The sequence below is a fragment of the Echiichthys vipera genome (genome assembly GCF_963691815.1).
Source record: "Echiichthys vipera genome assembly, chromosome: 2".
Classification (NCBI taxonomy): Eukaryota; Metazoa; Chordata; class Actinopteri; order Perciformes; family Trachinidae; genus Echiichthys; species Echiichthys vipera.
This window is the reverse complement of record NC_139827.1, coordinates 24,432,623-24,452,927: the sequence shown is the minus strand read 5'-3', so window position 1 is coordinate 24,452,927 and position 20,305 is coordinate 24,432,623. Positions and strand designations below refer to the sequence as shown.

The 20,305-nt window shown below is 39.6% G+C and overlaps 1 protein-coding gene across 1 annotated transcript; it reads left to right on the top strand.

Annotated features, from left to right (window-relative positions):
- Positions 1–5,664: 5,664 nt before the first annotated feature.
- LOC310956421 (uncharacterized protein) lies at positions 5,665–14,152 on the top strand (the record flags this gene model as incomplete). Its single annotated transcript, XM_083926625.1, has 12 exons — positions 5,665–5,680; positions 6,266–7,045; positions 7,201–7,632; positions 7,765–8,079; positions 9,541–9,707; positions 10,159–10,423; positions 10,576–10,784; positions 10,958–11,109; positions 13,353–13,595; positions 13,690–13,849; positions 13,945–14,020; positions 14,133–14,152. The coding sequence occupies 12 exons, from the start codon at positions 5,665–5,667 to the stop codon at positions 14,150–14,152; spliced, it is 2,835 nt and encodes a 944-aa protein (XP_083782751.1).
- Between the last annotated feature and the right edge of the window lie 6,153 nt (positions 14,153–20,305).

Below are 20,305 nucleotides of genomic sequence, written 5' to 3'. Positions count from 1 at the left end.
GAGGATTTTTACTTATAAAAAGTGCACATTTTCAAATGTATGCATGTGCGTTTGTGTGTGTCTGTTTGCGTTATAGTGAAGCCACCTGATAAGTCCCAGCACCACTCCCACAAATTGGTGTCGTCATGGAGTGTGTCTAATGCCAAATTCAACAGTGATTCATCCATGATGCTGCAGCATTAGTGTCAAAACACACAGATTTTCTTGTAAGCAGAGTTTTCCGATGATCTCCACATCACACCCCATAATTCCACAGGTTTTAATATACATGTAAACACGAGCACTCTAATATAAAATCTGTGACAAAACTATCCATCGTCGCAGTATTCTCAAGCTTAAAGACAACATAGAGGTTTTACATTATATATTAGATCACTTTAGAGATAAGTTTTCACTATGATGCAAAATATTTTTCAGTTGATCAGTATAAAAAAAAAAATACCACTTAGGACATACAATCCCTTATTTTCTAGACATGCCTGCATTGAATAAACAACACAAAGGCCTCAAACCTTCAAAGCGAAGTTTGCAAAGTAACTTATATAAGCAGTTTCCCCACACTTAGTGTATGTTGACACAGAGTAGTAAGGTCTAGCCCTTCAGTGGTTTCAAATGTACAAAATGATGAAGTGTTATGCAGTTTATGTTAGCTGAATCAATTCTTCATTCTCCATCCATCATCCTGACCTCGTAATTCACCCTGTGTTCAGCTTTATTAAATATTAACAAAGCAGTAACATCACTTGGTAAAGTTCCTGTTCAGATACCAGTGAAAACAAAATATGTTGATTGTCTTGCTTCTTCCATTCAGTTCACCATCAGGACTCCTATCAGCTCTGTGTGGTTGTCTTGTGTTCATGTTAAACACAAAAAATCAAGTCTTTTTACCAATTTTGAATACAATACAACACAATTCATAGCTATTAGTGAAGCATTATGATCCGTTTTATTGATGGCAATTGCTACAAGCAACTAAAAGAGCAGCCATGATGTTGACCGTGTCATTTGTCATTTTGAGGTATGTTAGCATATTAGAAATTTACATTTAGCTCAATGCATATCTATGCCTAAGTCCAACCCTTACAGAGCAACAGCTTAACTTTGTTAACTGCCTGTCAGGTGATGTCATTGATGTTTATGTTTACAACTTTGAAAAGGTCAACATGTCAGTCAATCAAGTCTGATCCATTCACACCCACACAGTCCAAATGAAGCAGATATGCTGAGTTTTTGAGTGATAAACTCCTAATGAATAATAACTAAGGTCAGATTTTGATCTCTCATTTTTGCTAATTTATTATTAAATTATATCAAGAATATAAAAATATATATATAAGAAATATTTGTACTTTGTAACAGTGTCTTCAGGGGTTTTAGGACCTCTACTGGTAAACCCAGAGAGGAAGACGGAAAGAGAGAAAACATCTATGCGACATCAGTGAGACACGGCATCGACTGGGAAAGGGTAAAAGTTGAGTTAGTGGACAGAGAGAGACGATGAGCAAAGTTATCTTGAGTGACTCAAGTTCCATACTTATGTCACGTGATGACAGCTGAAACAACCCGTAAAGGGCTGTAAAGATAAGGTTTTCTCTATCATGTAGGTCAAATGGGTTCAATTAAAAAGAATCACTAGGGCAAGTCATGTAAAAAAAAAAACCATATCTATTTATGAGAAAGATCAAAAAGCCCGCCTAGTCCAGTGTTACTGGGCCCCAATGTGTGATTTACTTTTGGTTTTGATTTATTTTAATTCTTTTGATCTTATTAGTGAAGTATTTGAGCACTCAACTCCACAAACTAATATTATTTCTTAGCAATGCTTCTGCCAGGGTGACTGAAAGTTGTATTTGCGTAAGGATTTCTATTTGAATGATGTCCATCTCCTTAAGGATGTGTTTAATTTGATTTGTAGTATACCTTTTTATCAGGTTCTTACCGGAATAATGTGTTGTAAAAACACTATCAGCGCTCTTGTCTTGCAGAACAAAGTGCTGGGTCAACTATTTTCTTGTAATAATAAACGTTGAAAGAGGAAGTGAGATTAGAAATATTACATGTTAATGATAAGAAGTGACACATCAATATAATAAAACACAATAAACCAAACTGAGGACTTGGGAAAGGTCATCCACTCACATGGTGCACAGTACTGCTGTTCCCTGCAGACTGTGGCATGACTGGGGTGGTCCCATGTATTATGAAATAAGTGCACACATGCACACGCACACATCTGAATATCATCAATTAACCATTTTTGTCTCTACTCACTATTCTTCTACAGCGTACTTTAACCCCTTAGAGACCCACCGTAGATGCATTTTTGTATTTTTGGGAGGACTGGCTTTTTTAGGGGGGAGATACTTTAGCAGGTCAACAGTTGATGCCGCATATAAGTGGTATACATCATATGAAAGCCTTGAAACATGAATGTTCATTTGAGATGCAGCCCAGTACTGTGTGTCATGTTTATTCTAGTCATACATTTGTCATAAGCATTTGCTTTTGTTAGACGCCCATTGAAATGTTGAAGGTTTGGAGCAGGGGTGTCAAACTGATCCAGTAAAAGGCTCCATTCCAACCAAGCAAGAAGACAGAAGTGTGTTCTTGCTTGGTTGGAATGAAACCTGCAGCAACAGCGACCCTTTACTGGATCAGTTTGACACATGTGGTTTAGAGCATATAAGGGTTTAGAACATAAATACTTTATCAGTCCCATTCTCATGCTCTATTATGTCATAAAAGTTTTTGCAGCAATTTTTTATCACTTGGAAACTGATCCAAATGTTCAAACAGACCTTTGAAAACCACATTAAGAGAACAAACAATCTGTTCTGTAAACTGCTAAGAAACCTCCTTATTGGCATTATACCTGGAAGAGCCAAGGTCTCAAGGTGCCCTCAGTCATTTGCGGTTTCATTAGGCTATTATGGTCCTCAAACAGGTCATTTTATACAGTGAAATGGCTAATGGGGACTAACATCATTACACATTAATACAATTGGGCTCACTGAATTCATAAGAGTCTCAGCTTTCCAACCAGACCCAATTTATGCAGTTCAAAAACTGTTTATGGACCCCAATATGCAGAAATATTCAAATACTCAAATACTTTTTTTTGCCCTGTATGAGAAACACTGCATGTTTTTTCCCCAAATGATCTGGATTATCATAAATTGGGTGTGTCTGTAAAAGGGAATTACTGGTAGCCATGGAACCCATTTTTTTCAGATATCATGAGGTCAAAGTTCAAGGGACCCCTAAGCAGTTCTTCCCTCGCCAAAATATAACTTTACTTTGAAGCGTTATTTAGCCCCCTTCTTGACATAAGCTGTGTCATGGTAGGTACCATTATCTTGCCCCAGGCCGCCCTGGAAACACCCTTGCCTACAGTGTGATAAAACTTCTCCTTAATAAATAATAATTGTTTCAAATAAATCGGGGTCCAACATGCACATGACAGTAGAGAGGAGATGTGCAGTTTATTTCATGCATGATGAAAAGTGTTGAGATTAAAAAAAACACAGCAAAGGTGTCCTCTTGGAGGCCCTTTGATGGAGAAAATGAGAGGAATAAGACGGATGAAGTGCCCCTCCACCGCAGACTGAAGTGAACCTTGATTTAAGATAATTTGCTCCTTTGAGTACTAAATAAACTTGAAACTCTCACTGCTGTTGACAAAAGGTGGTTAAAATGGGCCAGTCTGTAAAAACACTAATGTTGGAATGTGCAAACTTATCCAAGAGGTCTCCATTATGTTTCAGCACTGACCTGAGATTGATTGTGGTAAATCATAAAAGATATTGACTGAGGACTTTGTGTGCCAGTTCTGTTTAATCATAATTTTGCCTTTTTTGATCAATAAGTAACTAAATTGATGTCGTATGAATCAGCGCTGTAAATGACCCATGTACTGTATGTGTTTCACCAATGATTGCTTAGTAAGGTCCTTTGAACACACAAACAGACCTATAAATCCTCACACTTTCACTCCCCGGGAGATTTTCACTTTCAACTTTTTCAACTCCAACTTCTGGATTCCCACACAGTGTCTCAAAGGTAAGTACCAATACTGACAATAATGAATTTTATGCGTGGCAGCACCCCTTGAAAATGGGGTTTTATCTCTTTTATCTTTTATCAGCAGGTTTTTGTTGCGGCCGGGGTCCATAATGGGAGTGTTTGGAGGTTTTGTATTGTTCCTAATTTTGCAGATCTTTACAGGAATCACTTCAGGTAAGCGTCTTTTAATTTTAGGTTAGACATTATACACATTTACTGTGTAATTGTACTTTCCCTTCTGTATGAAAAAACCAAAAAGCTTATTACGTGCACCATTGCATCAAATGAAAATATATAGATGTCTGCGCATAATTTCAAATATTATTCTGTCATATAATATAAATAATATAACATTATTACCATAATTTTTAGATATTTATTTGAAAACTTGCTGGTTCAAACTAGAGTTGAAATACAGTTCTGTGCGAACGATGCTTTGTTACAGTAATCCGCCATGAGTCTTGAGAGGCCACTTAAAACCTTATATTCAGTGGAAATGTTATGTCCTTGGAAAATATAAAATAAACTGTGATGATATAGTTTAAAGGGCAGACATCTAAATTTGATGTGAATGATGGCATTCACACACTTGTAGGCCTACCTCGCATGTCATTCTGCAGGTCTACCTCTGCTGCAAGATTTGAATGTTTTCTGTGTAATTGTAGGGGACAGCGGGGGCAATCGTAACAAGCAGAAGGGTCTAGCTCCACCTCCTCCACCGGACCCTTTTACGGTCCCGAGCCTCGAGAAGGAAGTGCCTGAAATTTTGTATGCGAGAGATGATATAATCAGGATACAATAACATGCCTCAAAGTTGATTTTTAGCATCACGACCGCCACCAATAACACAACAGAAAGAGAAGGGCTACTGCCTTAAAAGTTACCCTAACTGTAACATAATGTTAGGTAACATTATTTTATTGTTGTGTAACGTAGCTCACGCTAGAATAACAGCACCCAATGTAATCACTTCAATTAACATGTTTACCAATGACATTTGCATAGCCAGCTAACATTAGCAGACTCATAAGGTTAGTACAAGTTATTTTTTGCTCAACATTACAATACCCAACTTTGTAAGTTACAGTTATATTGATAAGGAAACACGATAAACACATGATTTTCCACTATGGGTCCTAACATTGGGACGCTAGCCTGTTGGTGACAGGGGCAATTATAACTTCTCAAAATGTCACAATTCGAAACAAGATAGAACCATGAAACACTTGAAATGACCCCGGGGATCTCTTTCAGCCTGCGACTGGATGTTTGTGCATTCACTCGCAGGCTGATGTCTCATAATTGTCAATGTTTTTTCTGCCAAGACTTATGTGATTAATTGTAGTGTTTTAATTAATTATTACTATTAATTATTCATTTATTGTTCAGTGGTTATTAAATTGTTTTATTATATATTCTTGAGACTGTATTGTGATCCTTGGTATTTATATGGAGATATAACCCATGTTTTCACAATCGCCCCTGCACATAGGGGCAGATGTAACATTTGACTTCTAGTGTTTCAGTCAATATTGTGACTCTAACATTACTTTAAAAAACATTTGATAACTGTTAATGAGTGAAACATGTCAGTTTGTCATGATGCTGGCCTCCTCGGGTAAAATCACTTACATCTGCAGTTGAACAGATCATGCCCAAGTCACAAGACAGAGTGACTCTTTTCCAGATGGCGTCTGCTTCAAAGCTAAAGAAATGATACCTAGCTAGTGAAGTTATTGCCATGATACATGACTCGTTCCCTATTGGTCAGTGATTCCCCATGGTCTGTCAGTCAGTTTCAAAATTGTGTAAGTCACAAAGGCAAATTGTCATCTAATCCTCTTATGTAACATAATCAATTGACATCATTATTTGCACGTCAACAGTCATCTATTGACATAACCTTTTTGTGTGAAATGATTAATAAAGATCATATACTCTCAGGCCATTATTTTAAGAGGGTGACGATATATAAATATCTTATCCAAATAGTTCAAGAGGTTATTAAGACATGATATAAAAACCAAAAATTGACACTGGTCTTCCCTACTCATAGAATACCTCAACATAAATTATCTTCAATCATAAAAGTTTTGTTCATTCATGACTATTGCCATTAATAGATGTATTTCAACTTTTCATTTGGAAGAGCTACTAAAATTGAGCAACACCATGTATTAAAATATCTTCGTACTTTTCACAGGTACACTTGTCTCCAGCTGCCAATCATGCCACGATGAAGCCACCTGCCTGGAGTCAAGAGAAAGAGGCGACTCTTTTACCAGCCAAGCGCTCTCTTGTGTCTGTAAAGATGGCTTTGTAGGCGATGGTCTCACCTGTTACAGTACAAAACTCTGCAGTGATTCCTCTTGCTGTAGCCGAGGTTATCACTGGTCACCTGACATGGGCTGCGTGGACACTGACGAGTGCTCCCTCCCAGACTCTCCATGTGCCCCACCTCAGATTTGCCACAACACCCTTGGGTCCTTCACATGCCTGGAGCCTTCCTCCAGGAGCAGATCAGACACCTCTTCCCAATTTGTCCAGTTCAACTGTGCACATGCTGCTTGTCCTTCAGGCATGGACTGCATCAGTAATAATGGGACTCGCTGTGCTGACCCCTGTGACCACTACACCGTACTGGAAGATGACTGGCGTTCAACGAATAACACAGTGACTAATGGGATTCATTGTGACCATGATATCAACTGGCAAGGCTGGTACCGAATGTTTCTTTGGCAAACCAGTGCTCATATTCCAGAGAGGTGTATAGGTATAAACAAGTGTGGAACCCATGCTACTATGTGGATGACAGCACCTCATCCCACACAGTTAAATGAAATTGAAAGTCGCACTGCGTGCAGTAACTGGGCCGGCAACTGTTGTATTATTAGCTCAAACATCCATGTCAAGCTCTGCTATGGAAACTACTATGTCTACAAGCTTGTGAAGCCAAATGCATGCTTCCATGCATACTGTGCAGGTAATTTTCAATTAAAAACATCTTTAAACTGTAACAATCATTTTCTTAACTAATACATCCATTTGAGTGTTTAAGACTAGTCAAGATACTATTGTCCTCTTGTTCTTAAATTGAATGGACAATTTATGAGCATAAAACTTTTTCATTGCAAACAGAGGTGAACAGAACAGGCCCTGCAGTTTTCCCAACCACACCTGACCCAACACATCAAACCATCAGCACCAGTGCGGAGCCAACTCCCGTAACAACAGCAGGTAACAGCACAGGAGTAGAGGGGCAGGTCCGCCTGGCCAATGGAGGAAACAGCTCCTGCTCTGGCAGAGTAGAGATCTTCCTGCGTGGACAGTGGGGGACGGTGTGTGACGATGCCTGGGACCTGGTTGATGCTCAGGTGGTGTGTAGACAGCTGGGCTGTGGCAGGGTCCTGTCAGCGCCACCAAGTGCACGCTTTGGACAGGGCAGAGGGCCCATCTGGTTGGATGATGTCATGTGCACAGGCAGAGAATCTGAGCTCAGCGAGTGCCGCCACAGAGGGATTGGATCTCACAACTGTGGTCACAATGAAGATGCTGGTGTCGTCTGTGAAGGTAAATACAAAATTTGTGCAGCTTAGACAATAATGTATAAAGTCCTTTTTAAAATACCATGGTCTACATGAAGTCCATGTTTCATCTGAATCTCACACCAACAATAAGATGTTGCATGATATTTTCTGTTAGCTGGTTCACCAGTGAGGCTGGTCAACTCTGACAACCGCTGCTCTGGCAGAGTGGAGGTCTACCACAGTGGACAGTGGGGGACAGTGTGTGACGATGGCTGGGACATGAGGGATGCCAACGTGGTGTGCAGACAGCTGGGCTGTGGCACTGCTCGGTCAGCACCAACACAGGCAGCTTTTGGGCAGGGCAGTGGACCCATCTGGTTGGACGATGTCATTTGTGTTGGAAATGAATCGTCGATAACTGACTGCAGATATCCAGGGTTTGGCGTCCATAACTGTGGCCACAATGAAGATGCCAGCGTCGTCTGTGAAGGTGAATATTTACATATATTTAAAGTACACTACATTTCTCATTGCCCACATTTAACTAGAAAAATGGCCTCAACAATTCTCTTCAATATTTAGCACACATAGTAAATAATGTTTGTAGCTCAATAAGTCAAATAGACATTAAATGATAAGTTTGTTTTAAAAACGTGAATGGAGTTTTGTGCCTAACGATAACTTAATCAGTTATATCCAGTAGGCGATTTGTTAACATTTGACAGTGGGGTCAGACTCGGTTTGCTTTAGTTATATAGTTTAGAGAAAATATTATAGATCCAAGACAAAACTGACAGACAGGGTGGCAATTACAAATCTGGCTGCAATATTTCAGCACCATGGATAGTGCCAAGGATTTATCAATACACAGCACAGTCAGGATAATGATATTTCAGAGCCATGGTCGGGGCCACAGATTCTAAGTGTCACAAACCTTAGTCAGATAATCCATCAATGAGTCAGGCAGACTAGAACAACATTTTCAACTAAACCACCCCTCTGCCGCTGCACTCTCTCTGCTATAGGAGATGGAGACGTGGGATGGCAGATTAACAAGGGGCATGCATTTTGATAATTTTGCTAATGAGGGGGTTGGCATCCCCCCTCAAAATGCCTATTAGTTATATCTACAATAAAGAAAATTGGTGTTTTTCTCATTAAAGCTGAAGTTGGTAACTTTCTATTAAAAAAAAATCACATTTGCTGAAACTGTTACTATATTCTGACAGCACAATGACACAGACAATCTATGAAAAAGTAATTTATCTCTCCCTCTCCCTGTGTCTGCTCCTAATGGCATCTGCAAGATTTCACTGCACCTGACGACAACCATTCAGAGCCGAGCAGTCTCTGACACAGCATCAATGTCTGCTCTGAACTCCGATCAAACTGTTTAACAAGACGACGCTGATCAAATAAAAATCATTATTCTGTCACTGTATTGCCTATTTCTCACACACAGTTTTTTCTGAAACATATTTTAGTGTACCGTTTAGCTGTAAAATGAGAAAGTCTGTCCAGCAGGTCAGCTCGTCGGCAAGGCTTGATTTTGTTTCAACTTGGTCACAAAAGTTCTCATTTTACAGCTAAACAGTACACTAAAATATGGTTCTGAAAACACTTTATCCAAATAATAGAAAGTACAGTAACAGAATCTTGATTCATGTTTGATCAGTGCTGCCTAGTTTCTCAGTTTGATCGAAGTTCAGAGCAGCCTTGAATGCTCCGTCAGAGACGCCTCAGATCTGAGTGGTTGTTTTTCTTCCGGCATGGTTGAAACTAGCAGATGCCATTAGGAGCACACAGAGAGGGCTCTGGGAGCAGACAAGAGCAGCAGATGTAGGTAAAGATACTTTTTCACAGATTGTTTGTCTCATTGTGCTGTCAGGATAAAGTGACAATTTCAGCAAATCTGAAAAAAGGTGAGTGTTCACATGGACTTTTCTTTCAGTTCAGCCAGAATTCAACAGCACAGTTTTCCCAACCACACCTGACCCAACACATCAAAACATCAGCACCAGTGCGGAGCCAACTCCCGTAACAACAGCAGGTAACAGCACAGGAGTAGAGGGGCAGGTCCGCCTGGCCAATGGAGGAAACAGCTCCTGCTCTGGCAGAGTAGAGATCTTCCTGCGTGGACAGTGGGGGACAGTGTGTGACGATGCCTGGGACCTGGTTGATGCTCAGGTGGTGTGTAGACAGCTGGGCTGTGGCAGGGTCCTGTCAGCGCCACCAAGTGCACGCTTTGGACAGGGCAGAGGGCCCATCTGGTTGGATGATGTCATGTGCACAGGCAGAGAATCTGAGCTCAGCGAGTGCCGCCACGGAGGGATTGGATCTCACAACTGTGGTCACAATGAAGATGCTGGTGTCGTCTGTGAAGGTAAATACAAAATTTGTGCAGCTTAGACAATAATGTATTAAGTTTTAACTTTTTAAAATACCATGGTCTACATGAAGTCCATGTTTCATCTCAATCTCACACCAACAATAAGATGTTGCATGATTTTTTCTGTTAGCTGGTTCACCAGTGAGGCTGGTCAACTCTGACAACCGCTGCTCTGGCAGAGTGGAGGTCTACCACATTGGACAGTGGGGGACAGTGTGTGACGATGGCTGGGACATGAGGGATGCCAACGTGGTGTGCAGACAGCTGGGCTGTGGCACTGCTCGGTCAGCACCAACACAGGCAGCTTTTGGGCAGGGCAGTGGACCCATCTGGTTGGACGATGTCATTTGTGTTGGAAATGAATCGTCGATAACTGACTGCAGATATCCAGGGTTTGGCGTCCATAACTGTGGTCACAATGAAGATGCCAGCGTTGTTTGTGAATGTAGGTTTCCTTTTATGTTTTGAAATGATTTGAAACAAAATACTTAAAATTACATACTGAGGTGGAGGTTTATGGAGGTTCCTAAACTTGTTTACCAACTTATCTACATTCTCTCATACTTTTATTTGGTGACTTTCTATCTGTTTCTGCAGTCCAGCCCCCTCCACCACAGCATCCTCAGCTTATTTGTGGCCGTGATAAACTCCAGGTGGGGTTGGATTTAAATGGCCTTACACCCTCTGGTTTGAACCCATTCTCTGGCAACCTGGCATCGGGAAACTGTTCCTGGGTCAGAGTGCGTGATGATGTCGTGTGGTATGAAGTGGAGGCCAAGGAAGGTGCCTGTGGAAACATGCTGAGGGTAAAGTCCTAACTAAGTCTTTACATGTTGTCGCTGTAAACCTGATCAACTCGTCCACCTTTAGGACAATTTCTCTAACCACCTGGTTATGCTGCTGCTAGCACGCAGCACATCTTCTCAAGCTGCAATAACCATTCAACTGTTTAATAATTAGATCGTCCTCTGTCTTTCAGATCAATGACACACATGTCATCTACTCCAATAGTTTATTCATCTACCCAATAACTAACGCATCATTCAGCCTCCCTGTGAGTCTTCCCTTCTCCTGCGCGTATCCCCTGGACACAGAAGCCAGTCTCAATGTGGCTATCAGACCAGTTCTGCCGTAAGTAGCATTTCATTGAATGTGACCAGTCGTTATATAATGAAGCTCCTATCCATACACTTGTTATGTGATTATATCATTTCTTTAAACTACTGGGAGTCATCAAAGGCACAAACATCCTCACTCACAGAAGAACTCATTAAAACACAAATCACAGTATCAAATTTCAAAGTATAGTTAAAGTAAAGTTAACACCCACATCCTAGTTAACATATTCAGTCCCTGAATATGGTTTAAAGGTCCCATATTGTAAAATGTGAACACAACTATACTATAAATCGAAAAGTGCTGCCACAGTAATAAACTTCAACACTTCCTTAAAGATTTGATATAAAGCGGACATGAGACAAGGTAGCCCTATTTCATCCCTTTTTTATTTTAGTTTTTGAGCTTTTGTCCATAAATATTGTCCACGATCCAGATCTTAAAGGCATATCCATATTTAATAGACAAATAAAAATTTTGCAATGAGTGGATGACACAACTTTTCCTCAAAGACAGAGATCAGTTATCAAAAGCTATTGAGATAGTTTTCCTAAAGCTAAGGTTTAAAAAAGGTTTTCGTTGATCAACTGTTATTAACAGAGAAAACCTAGAGAGACGCCACAAGCCAGACATGGTTAACACTGAGAAGCTCAGGGTGGAACGCTGAATGCATCCAAACTTTTTTTTAACCACTAATATTGCTCAAAATAGCACCAAACCTCTGCAGTAGCATGAGAAGAGTCCCTGCACAAAAACAAAGCACAAAAGACGTAGTTAGCAAACCCGGAGTTTATTTTTTTAAAACTGTTTTACAATGCTAAAAGCCTTAGCAGCCGGCTACATCCATGTTGACAGGCAGTCCATACACATAGATTACCAAATGCACTGGGGTTCAGTTCAAGGAGGAGGGTATCGAACTGAACTTCAGTGCATTCGGTAATCGACTTGTATGAACCGTCTCTCATCAGGGGCTTAGCCTTCTTGCCGAAAAAGACCACAGGATCCATTAATGCTGGACTTACACTTTAATATGCTTAAATGTGGATTATTGCCATTGCATGATTGTGAAGATACATCAATAGAAAATGTCACTGCAAAGAATGTAGGTAAACATTTGTGTATTTATATCCAGGTCTTTTAGCCAGACAATATTTGAACTTTGAGAACAAATGAGAACATATTTAACCTCTGGCTTTAAAGAGACATTACAGAAAGCTGAGTGCCTGTCTCGGTTTTTTTACCCTTTATTTTTGCTTTTTGTTAATTACTCCAAGGCTCCACTCCTACTGTTTAACTGGCTTAAATGATGCCTGGCATATCCAGAGTTTTATATGGTTTTTCATCCCTGACCACATTTTTGATAAAGATTGGTGGTCTTTCTTTTGTCTTGATATCTAATTACTCACCAAACAGAATTCCTGTTGCATGTGTAGCATATTAAATACCTCATATGTTCAACCTACGTTGTCTTTTAATGGCATTGATTTACATCATAAAAATTTTATAATAAGTATATTTGTCAAATTTTGCAAAGTAAAAGCAAAATTATTCCAAGAGGAGAGTTTTATGTAAATTCTAATTTTTTTTGTCTAATAAGAAGAAGGGTTTGTGTATATTGGTTTCTACACATCTCGAATACAGTATATGTGTACATATATATATGTATGTGTGTGTGTGTGTGTGATTTATTTTTGGTTTCTGAAATAATATTGTATGTCTGACCATGATTGTAATTTTTAATGAATAAAAAAAAGTGCACCTACAGGGATGTTACAGTCATTCCCTGGCTGCAATGACGGTGCAGAGACGCAGAGACGCAGAGAGTGCAGATGCGTAAGACCCAGAAACTCTGACCAATCAGAGCAGACTGGGCTTTTTCAGGACGGGGTCTTAAAGACATAGGCACCAAAACAGAGCATTTCAGACAGAGGATGAATACAGGTTTATTCAGATACACAGCATGAAAAAATATAATAAATATAATATATGTGTTTTTGAACATTAAAGCATGTAAAACATGTTTTAGTAGAAACACAAAATACAGCAATGAACCTGAAAATTAGCAAAATACGGGACACCACAAACATCAGTCAGCAAGGATGAACCTGAAGAAACCTGCGTAACGATTTAAAATGCTTATGAAGAGACTTTTATTTGTAAGAATGTTGTCTGAACCAAGGAAACACCCAGAAACAACAATACATTATAGAATAATATGAATGACAACATGAAGATCATGACAAAAATGTTCTTGACAGGCTGGCGGGTGGCATTTCTGGCTCTGGTACCACAGCCAGAGCCGTCATGTCTCTGTTCCGAAACTCCGACTACACAGAGACTTACTCAGCAGGCCGGGTCACCCTGCCAGTGGGCTCACCGTTGTACGTAGGCGTCTCTGTGGAGGAGCGAGATCCAAGCTTTGCAGTTGTTCTGGAGGACTGTTACGCCAGCCACTCTGCAAACCCTGATGATTCCATGCAATACCCTCTCATCCAGAACAAGTTAGTGTCCTTCCTCCTTGGTTTGTGTAGTGTGATAGGAAAAAGGAACTTTTTAAATGTATAGTCATGTGTACTGCTCCATTTTCTCTGCCAGGTGTCCCACTGACAGCCAACAGGTGTCGGTGGTTGAGAGCGGCTCATCCCTCCGGGCTCGTTTCTCTGCCCTGCTCTTCCTGCTCCAGAATGAATACAGGGACATTTACCTTCATTGCAGCCTCAGTCTGTGTAACCGGAGGATCTTCTCTTGTGTTCCAGTGAGTTGTTTACTTCATCAATAGCATCAATCCATAATCAATGCCAATGAACACTGGATTTTGATGGTACTTTTCCCGCCTTCTCCCATGTACAGCCTTGCACAAGCAGGACCCGTCGCTCCGTTTCCAACTATGATCCTCTGAATTCCTTCACCATTGGACCAGTCACTTGTGAGTATGAGTTAAAATTTGGTCTCTGGGCTTAAGTCAAAACACAGTTAACTATATGGGATAAATAACCATGTTTGTTTTTGTCTCCTCTCTCTTTCTTATTTATCTTCAGGGGAGAAGTCACCTGAGTGAGCAAAAATATGGGGTTATATTAAAAGTGATTTCCTTGCATTTGTTCACAATGCATTGTCTCTGTTACTTAGGAATCATTTTACCAAACAATAACGTGGATTATTCTTTAGATCCAATGATAAATTTGACATATTAAAGTGTAAACTGTGTCACTGATTTATGTGTATATGTCACTTTTGTTTTTGACAAAACGAACTTTAAAATTGAAATATGCAGTAGTCAAATAAAATGTAAAGATTGTGTGACATGTGGCTTTGGTCCAGAGTGGAATTTCTCAACAACTATTTGTTACATTACATTTGACACATCTATCTACGGTGGCCAGAGGATGCATTATAATGACTTTGGTGATCCCCTGACTTAACATCTAGTGCCACCATGAGGCTGACGTGTGTGCTCTAGAGTGAAATGTCTCAACAACTCTTGGTATAAGGTCTCACACTAACTGAGCAAAATCCTGTTGGGCTGTCGTCCTACTTATATTACTTCGTAAACCTTTTATGCAAGAATATGTGTGTCATTAAAGTGGATTAAAGACATGAGACCATGCCTGCTAGCTACCACAGAATTATATTAAAACACTGGTCCCTTGACTATCTAACGTACTTACAGTATCACACTCATAAAGGTGAAGTTTACTCGCAAACCTGGGAACCATTTTTGACATAGATTAACTCCACTCTGATCATGAGATTTGTTTAGCCTGGGATGCCTTTGTTTTGTTTTATACATAGAAATGTACATACAGTCTGCATATTTGTACAAGCACATTTACTTACTTATAAAAATGTCTCTTCTTCTTCTTTATTCTTTTTTTATTTTGTCAATGACTTCTCCTGAAATGAGGCCTTCTATTCTTTTTTCTGTTTTTCTTATGTTTGAACTGTCATTTCCTCTTTTTCTTATTTTCTTGTTGCTCCCGGACCTGGTATCAGATCCAAATTTACTCCACTTTATTTATCTGACATGATCTAAAGTTACTTTACAGATTTATATTTTCCATCCATTATCTGTAATCTGCTTATCTTTGTCAGGGTTGTGGGTGGCTGGAGCAACTGATATTGGATATTGAGACAGATGACTATTCACGCTTGCATTCACTACTACGTTCATTTCACCAGTTAATATGTGTTTGGACTGTGGGAGGAAGCTTTAAACTCCACACTGACACCAGGAGCAACAGAAGAGTGGGTTCAAACACAGAACCTTCTTGTTGTAAGGCGACATTGTTAATCACTACACCACTGTGCCCATGTTAATAATACTAATTATAATAATTTGACTAATGAATTATGATGTAATATTATAGATTAAGCTATCCAGTAGTAAATAAAGTAGCAAAAAGGAGCTCAACCTTTACCAGCTGCAACAGTAAAGTGATGTCCACATTAATGCACCATTAATTAAAAGTGATAATAATTATATATCATCCTTAAATGAGTCATTTTGCGTAATGATTACTTTTACTTTCAGTAGCCTACATTAAGTGGGTTTTGATGCTAATATGTTTTCACTTTTACTTGAGTAAGATTTCAAAATGCAAGTCACTTGTAACAGAATATTTTTACACAGTTGTATTGGTCTCTTTGTTTAAGGCAAGGCAAGTTTATTTGTAGAGCACAATTCAACAACAAAGTTCTTTACATAAATATTGAAAGAAACACATATAGAATGACATTTAAATAAAAGAGGAATTTTAGCAGCATCAATGACACAACATAAAGCGATGCCTATATAGTCAATGCAAATTCAGGGCATATGAGTTTAGGATTTATTTGGTGAATCAAACTATTTGTGGCAGGCCGTTGGATCCTCACCGCACAAATTTGTTGCCTTAACAACCTACAAAACCATTTTTAGTCACAAACTTAGACGCCAGTTATTCAATTGTCAGTCGTTAAAAAATAAAACCTTAAAATAATGGGGAAGAAACACACAAAATGACATTCAAGTAAAATAGTTGCTAAATTAAAGACAAGATCATCAAAAGCAAGCACAGAAAAAAAAACATTTTTTAGTTGTCAGTTATTAATTCATTTAAGTAAATGATATTTTTCCACCACTGCCAATGTATATGGAATTGACCCCCCATGCTTTCCCTGACTTTCTGGCCTGATAGAAGTGGGCCTACCTCAAACACACTACATTTTGATGCAATTAATCCACAATCACATTTGACATGTTTTATTTGAAATAGAACCAAACTGCAGCACGGTAAATTAAGTGGGGATAACCCACTGTGTTTTTGTTGTTCACCCTCAGCTGAAGGTCACTGTATACACTGATCAGCTGCTCTCTAGGAAACTCATAATAATGGCCAGCGTAAGCAGGGGGGCGTGTCAGTTCACTTCTTGATTGACAGACGCAGCACCCAATAGAATGTCCGGCTGTCTCCCGTGGGGGCGGGGCAGCCTGTGACCAGTGTTTCCCACTTTAGTTCAGGGTTTACGGAGCAGTTGGGGCTAATTTCCGCTCGGTGGTGGCCGTAGATTAAGTAGCCCTTAACTTTTCTCAGCCGACAGCCGTCGTCATGTCCAACAACAATGCCAGCAACAACTTAATTATCGCTCAGAGGGCCGTGAAGCAGCTCCGGTTAGAGGCCAGTCTCCGGAGGATCAAGGTACGAACCCCTCAACAACACTGACACACAAACACGGAAGACTGTTGAATGGCGGAGATACACTGTTGCAGAAATGACACAGAGGACTCCTACATGAGCGGCCTTTGAAGTTACACACACGACACAAACGCTGTTTTCTGATTTGGCTGTCCAATCCACAGCTTCACTTCAGTTGACTGTTTTGGGGAAGGCGTCGCCACTTTAAAGTGTCAAAGTATCGAGAGAAGTGACACGTATATCAAAAGTTAAGCCTCTCGGTGTTAGTTTTTATCGACAGGAAACAGGTGATTAGGAGCATATCTCTCAAAATGTTAAGTAGTGGACACACCCATTGCTGTAAGCGTTGGCTCCGTTGCTTTGCAAATTCAGCCTATATGCAAAAGAAAGTGTCGGTCAGTGTCCGTGTATGTAAATGTTGGGTCGAGCAAGTGTGACAGCAGGCCAGCTGGAGCATTACACGTACTGTACATGTGCTGTTTATGTTATGATCATATGTCTGGCTCCGCAGGTGTCCCAGGCTGCTGCTGAGCTGAGGAACTTCTGTCTGCAAAATGCCTCCAAGGACCCCCTCTTGGTCGGGGTCCCCTCCAGTGATAATCCCTTCAGACCCCCCAAATCCTGCTCTCTGTTCTGAGGTATGGACCTGCTTTTGCCTCACGAGGCTTCAGCTGCAGATTTAAGCTGCACCAGTAATAACACTATAGGAATAAAAAGAATTACACCTCAACATTAAGTTATTACTGAAGTCAATCTACTCAAGGCGCTATAGAGCCCCAGACAGGTCTAATATTTCACATGACATGAACTTTATTGAACTCAAGATTGACTTTGAATCACTCACACCACATACGTATGCACATTTAGTTGGAAACTAATTATTATTTTCATCATCGTAGATCACTCTGGAAATGATCTTTCTTGATTAAAGATTATAACCGATTTGTTTATAAAAGGGCAGAAAATATCAGAAAATGGCCACCGCAGTTTTCCAAGGTGATGTCTTAAGTTTTGTCCAACAAACAGCCAACAACCTAAATATAGTAAATGTGCTTAGTTATGCTAAATGTACTTACTTGATTACATAAAATAGAGAAACGCAGAAGATCCTGACATTGGAGAAGCTGGAACAAGCAAATGTTTGCCAAAAAAAACCCTTTATTTATATAGCGCCGTTCATAACATTAAATGTAGCTCAAGGTGCTTTACAAAACTTAACTACACTGGTAATAAAAACAAAATAACTTGAAAAGCAAAAAACAAATCAATAAAAAAAATCTCAAATAGATTAAAAAACGATACTTGTGATAAAAACAAGTTGATGATGTCAATACAAATACATAATAGCCATAAAAAAGTACGACATTAACATGTCTGCGTGTGAAGCCAAAAGCCAATTACCACCCCTGTGGCTAAGATTTAATATTTAGTTAAAAACAAACCTGAATTTCATTAATCAATTGAAGCTACAAGCAGTGATGAACGGGTCTCTCACCCGGCACGGGTCGAGGGGCTGGAGGGAAGCTGGCAGACGTGGCCGCATTAGGTGAATATTATCACACACGGCTGCTGTGCACCACTGTGCAACTGTTCTTATAAACACGTTAGTGACATTTATAAAAGGTCATCTTGGCTCAAAGTAACAGATCTATTTTCTGTTTTACCAATTAGTTACAGTATATTAAAAATATGTAAATGTTACACAAAAGATCTACTTTAGATTAACATGATTACCAAACTAGGCTAACAAGCAGGGCTAAGTTTATATTACCAAAACTATGAACAAAGTGCAGTGAAAAGAAAAATGTACAATTTAAACCACGCCTGCTTGCTCAGTCTCCTTCCTCATTTTTATGATATCTCTGTCCACAGCAGAAGGAATGGTGCAGGACTTCTGAATTTACCCTGTCGAAGGCTTTCTTCACTTCTACCTGATGTTGCCGTAGATCGACCAGCAGCTCCTCTTGAATGATGCAAAACGGGACCCATGGGTTCTGGGAGGGAACTGCTCCACTTGTTTGCCAAATTTAATGGTATCATAACTCCTATCTGTTACATTAAAGCAGGGCCAAACTCCACGTTCAGAAAAAAAAATCTATTATGACACTAACTTGACTAATGATTAAGCTGTTCTTGGTTTACCTAGTACTTAACATGTCCAGTCTCAGTTTCCTGCCCTAATGGTGTCTGTCCCCCTTGTGATTGGCTACTGAAGGTGCAACTTCCTCTTGTATTTTGTTGCAGGTCAAACATTAATTTAAACCAGGTGCTGTTCAAGAATATATATAAACACAAACACTGAAATGTATTGTGTGTCTTTAGAAAACACTGTGTATGTGGCCAACAGACATACTGGTAGCTTTTGAGCTAAATCAATTGGTGTCTTAAACAATCCGTGTATTTGTGGCAATGCTAAAGGTGTTCCTGCTATTCTAAGGTACAGCAACATGGTACAGACTTTAACCCTATCAGTGAAGGGCATGTTTTTTTCCTTCAGTCTCGTCTCTTTTCTGTATATATTTAACAGCCTGTTGAGGTTGCTTTATGTTCCTGTCTTTAATTTAAAAAAACAAACAAACCGTCAAGGCCTTACACTGTTAAGAAAATGAAACCTGGTAGAAAAATGTAATGTAAATCAATTTAGATACACATGGCCTAATGGCATATGTTAATATATCTGTTCAAAACTTCCAAATATTGTTTGTATTGAATGAATCATGCTGCATTGACTTGTTGCATTAATCGTTTCCACACTGGAATCATTTTCCAATCAACCAAACTTTTACTACTGTTAGCCTGTATCTTTCTTACCTTTGCTACTGTGGGCAACCTTTTAAGAATTAAACTACTTTTTCGGATTAATTGGTGTGTGTGATTTTTGAATACAATTATTTTAAAAAGAAAACTATTCTTTTAAAGGAGCTGTACTCGATATACTGAGAAAAGTGAGCTGGGATTGCCTCCACATGACTACTGACACACAAGGCACTAATGCATGAACATCTGGACCGGCTATCAACACAGACGGATGCCATTACCCCACTATATCTTGACACAGCAAATATTTGTTTGCAACTATATTTATGTTCTGAATGTCGAGTACAGCCCCCTCTTAAAGTGGAAGTAGACAACGTTTTGCTAATTTGCTAGCTACGCTGCTTATCAAATCCTTGATCATAACAGACTACAGTACCATTCACTCCTGCTCATTCTAAAAAGTCCACTGCAAGGAAACACTCTTTATGTTATATAATGTGTGTTTAGATTAGTTTTCACTGCTATTCTGGCTGCCACCGGGCATGATCCTGGGGAGATGGAGGAGGAAATCTAAACAAAGAACAGCTTTTCTTGCAGTAGCCTTTCTAAGATGAGCAGTGGTCGAAGTTATCAAGGAGTTGATAAGCGGACAGTGTGAGCTAGCATAGCCAGCTAGTTGGAAAGTTGTCTACTTCCACTGTACAGTATATCTTTTTAACACTAAAATTGTTTGAGACTTGACATTGTTGCTACTTAAACATGAAGATGTTACATAGAGG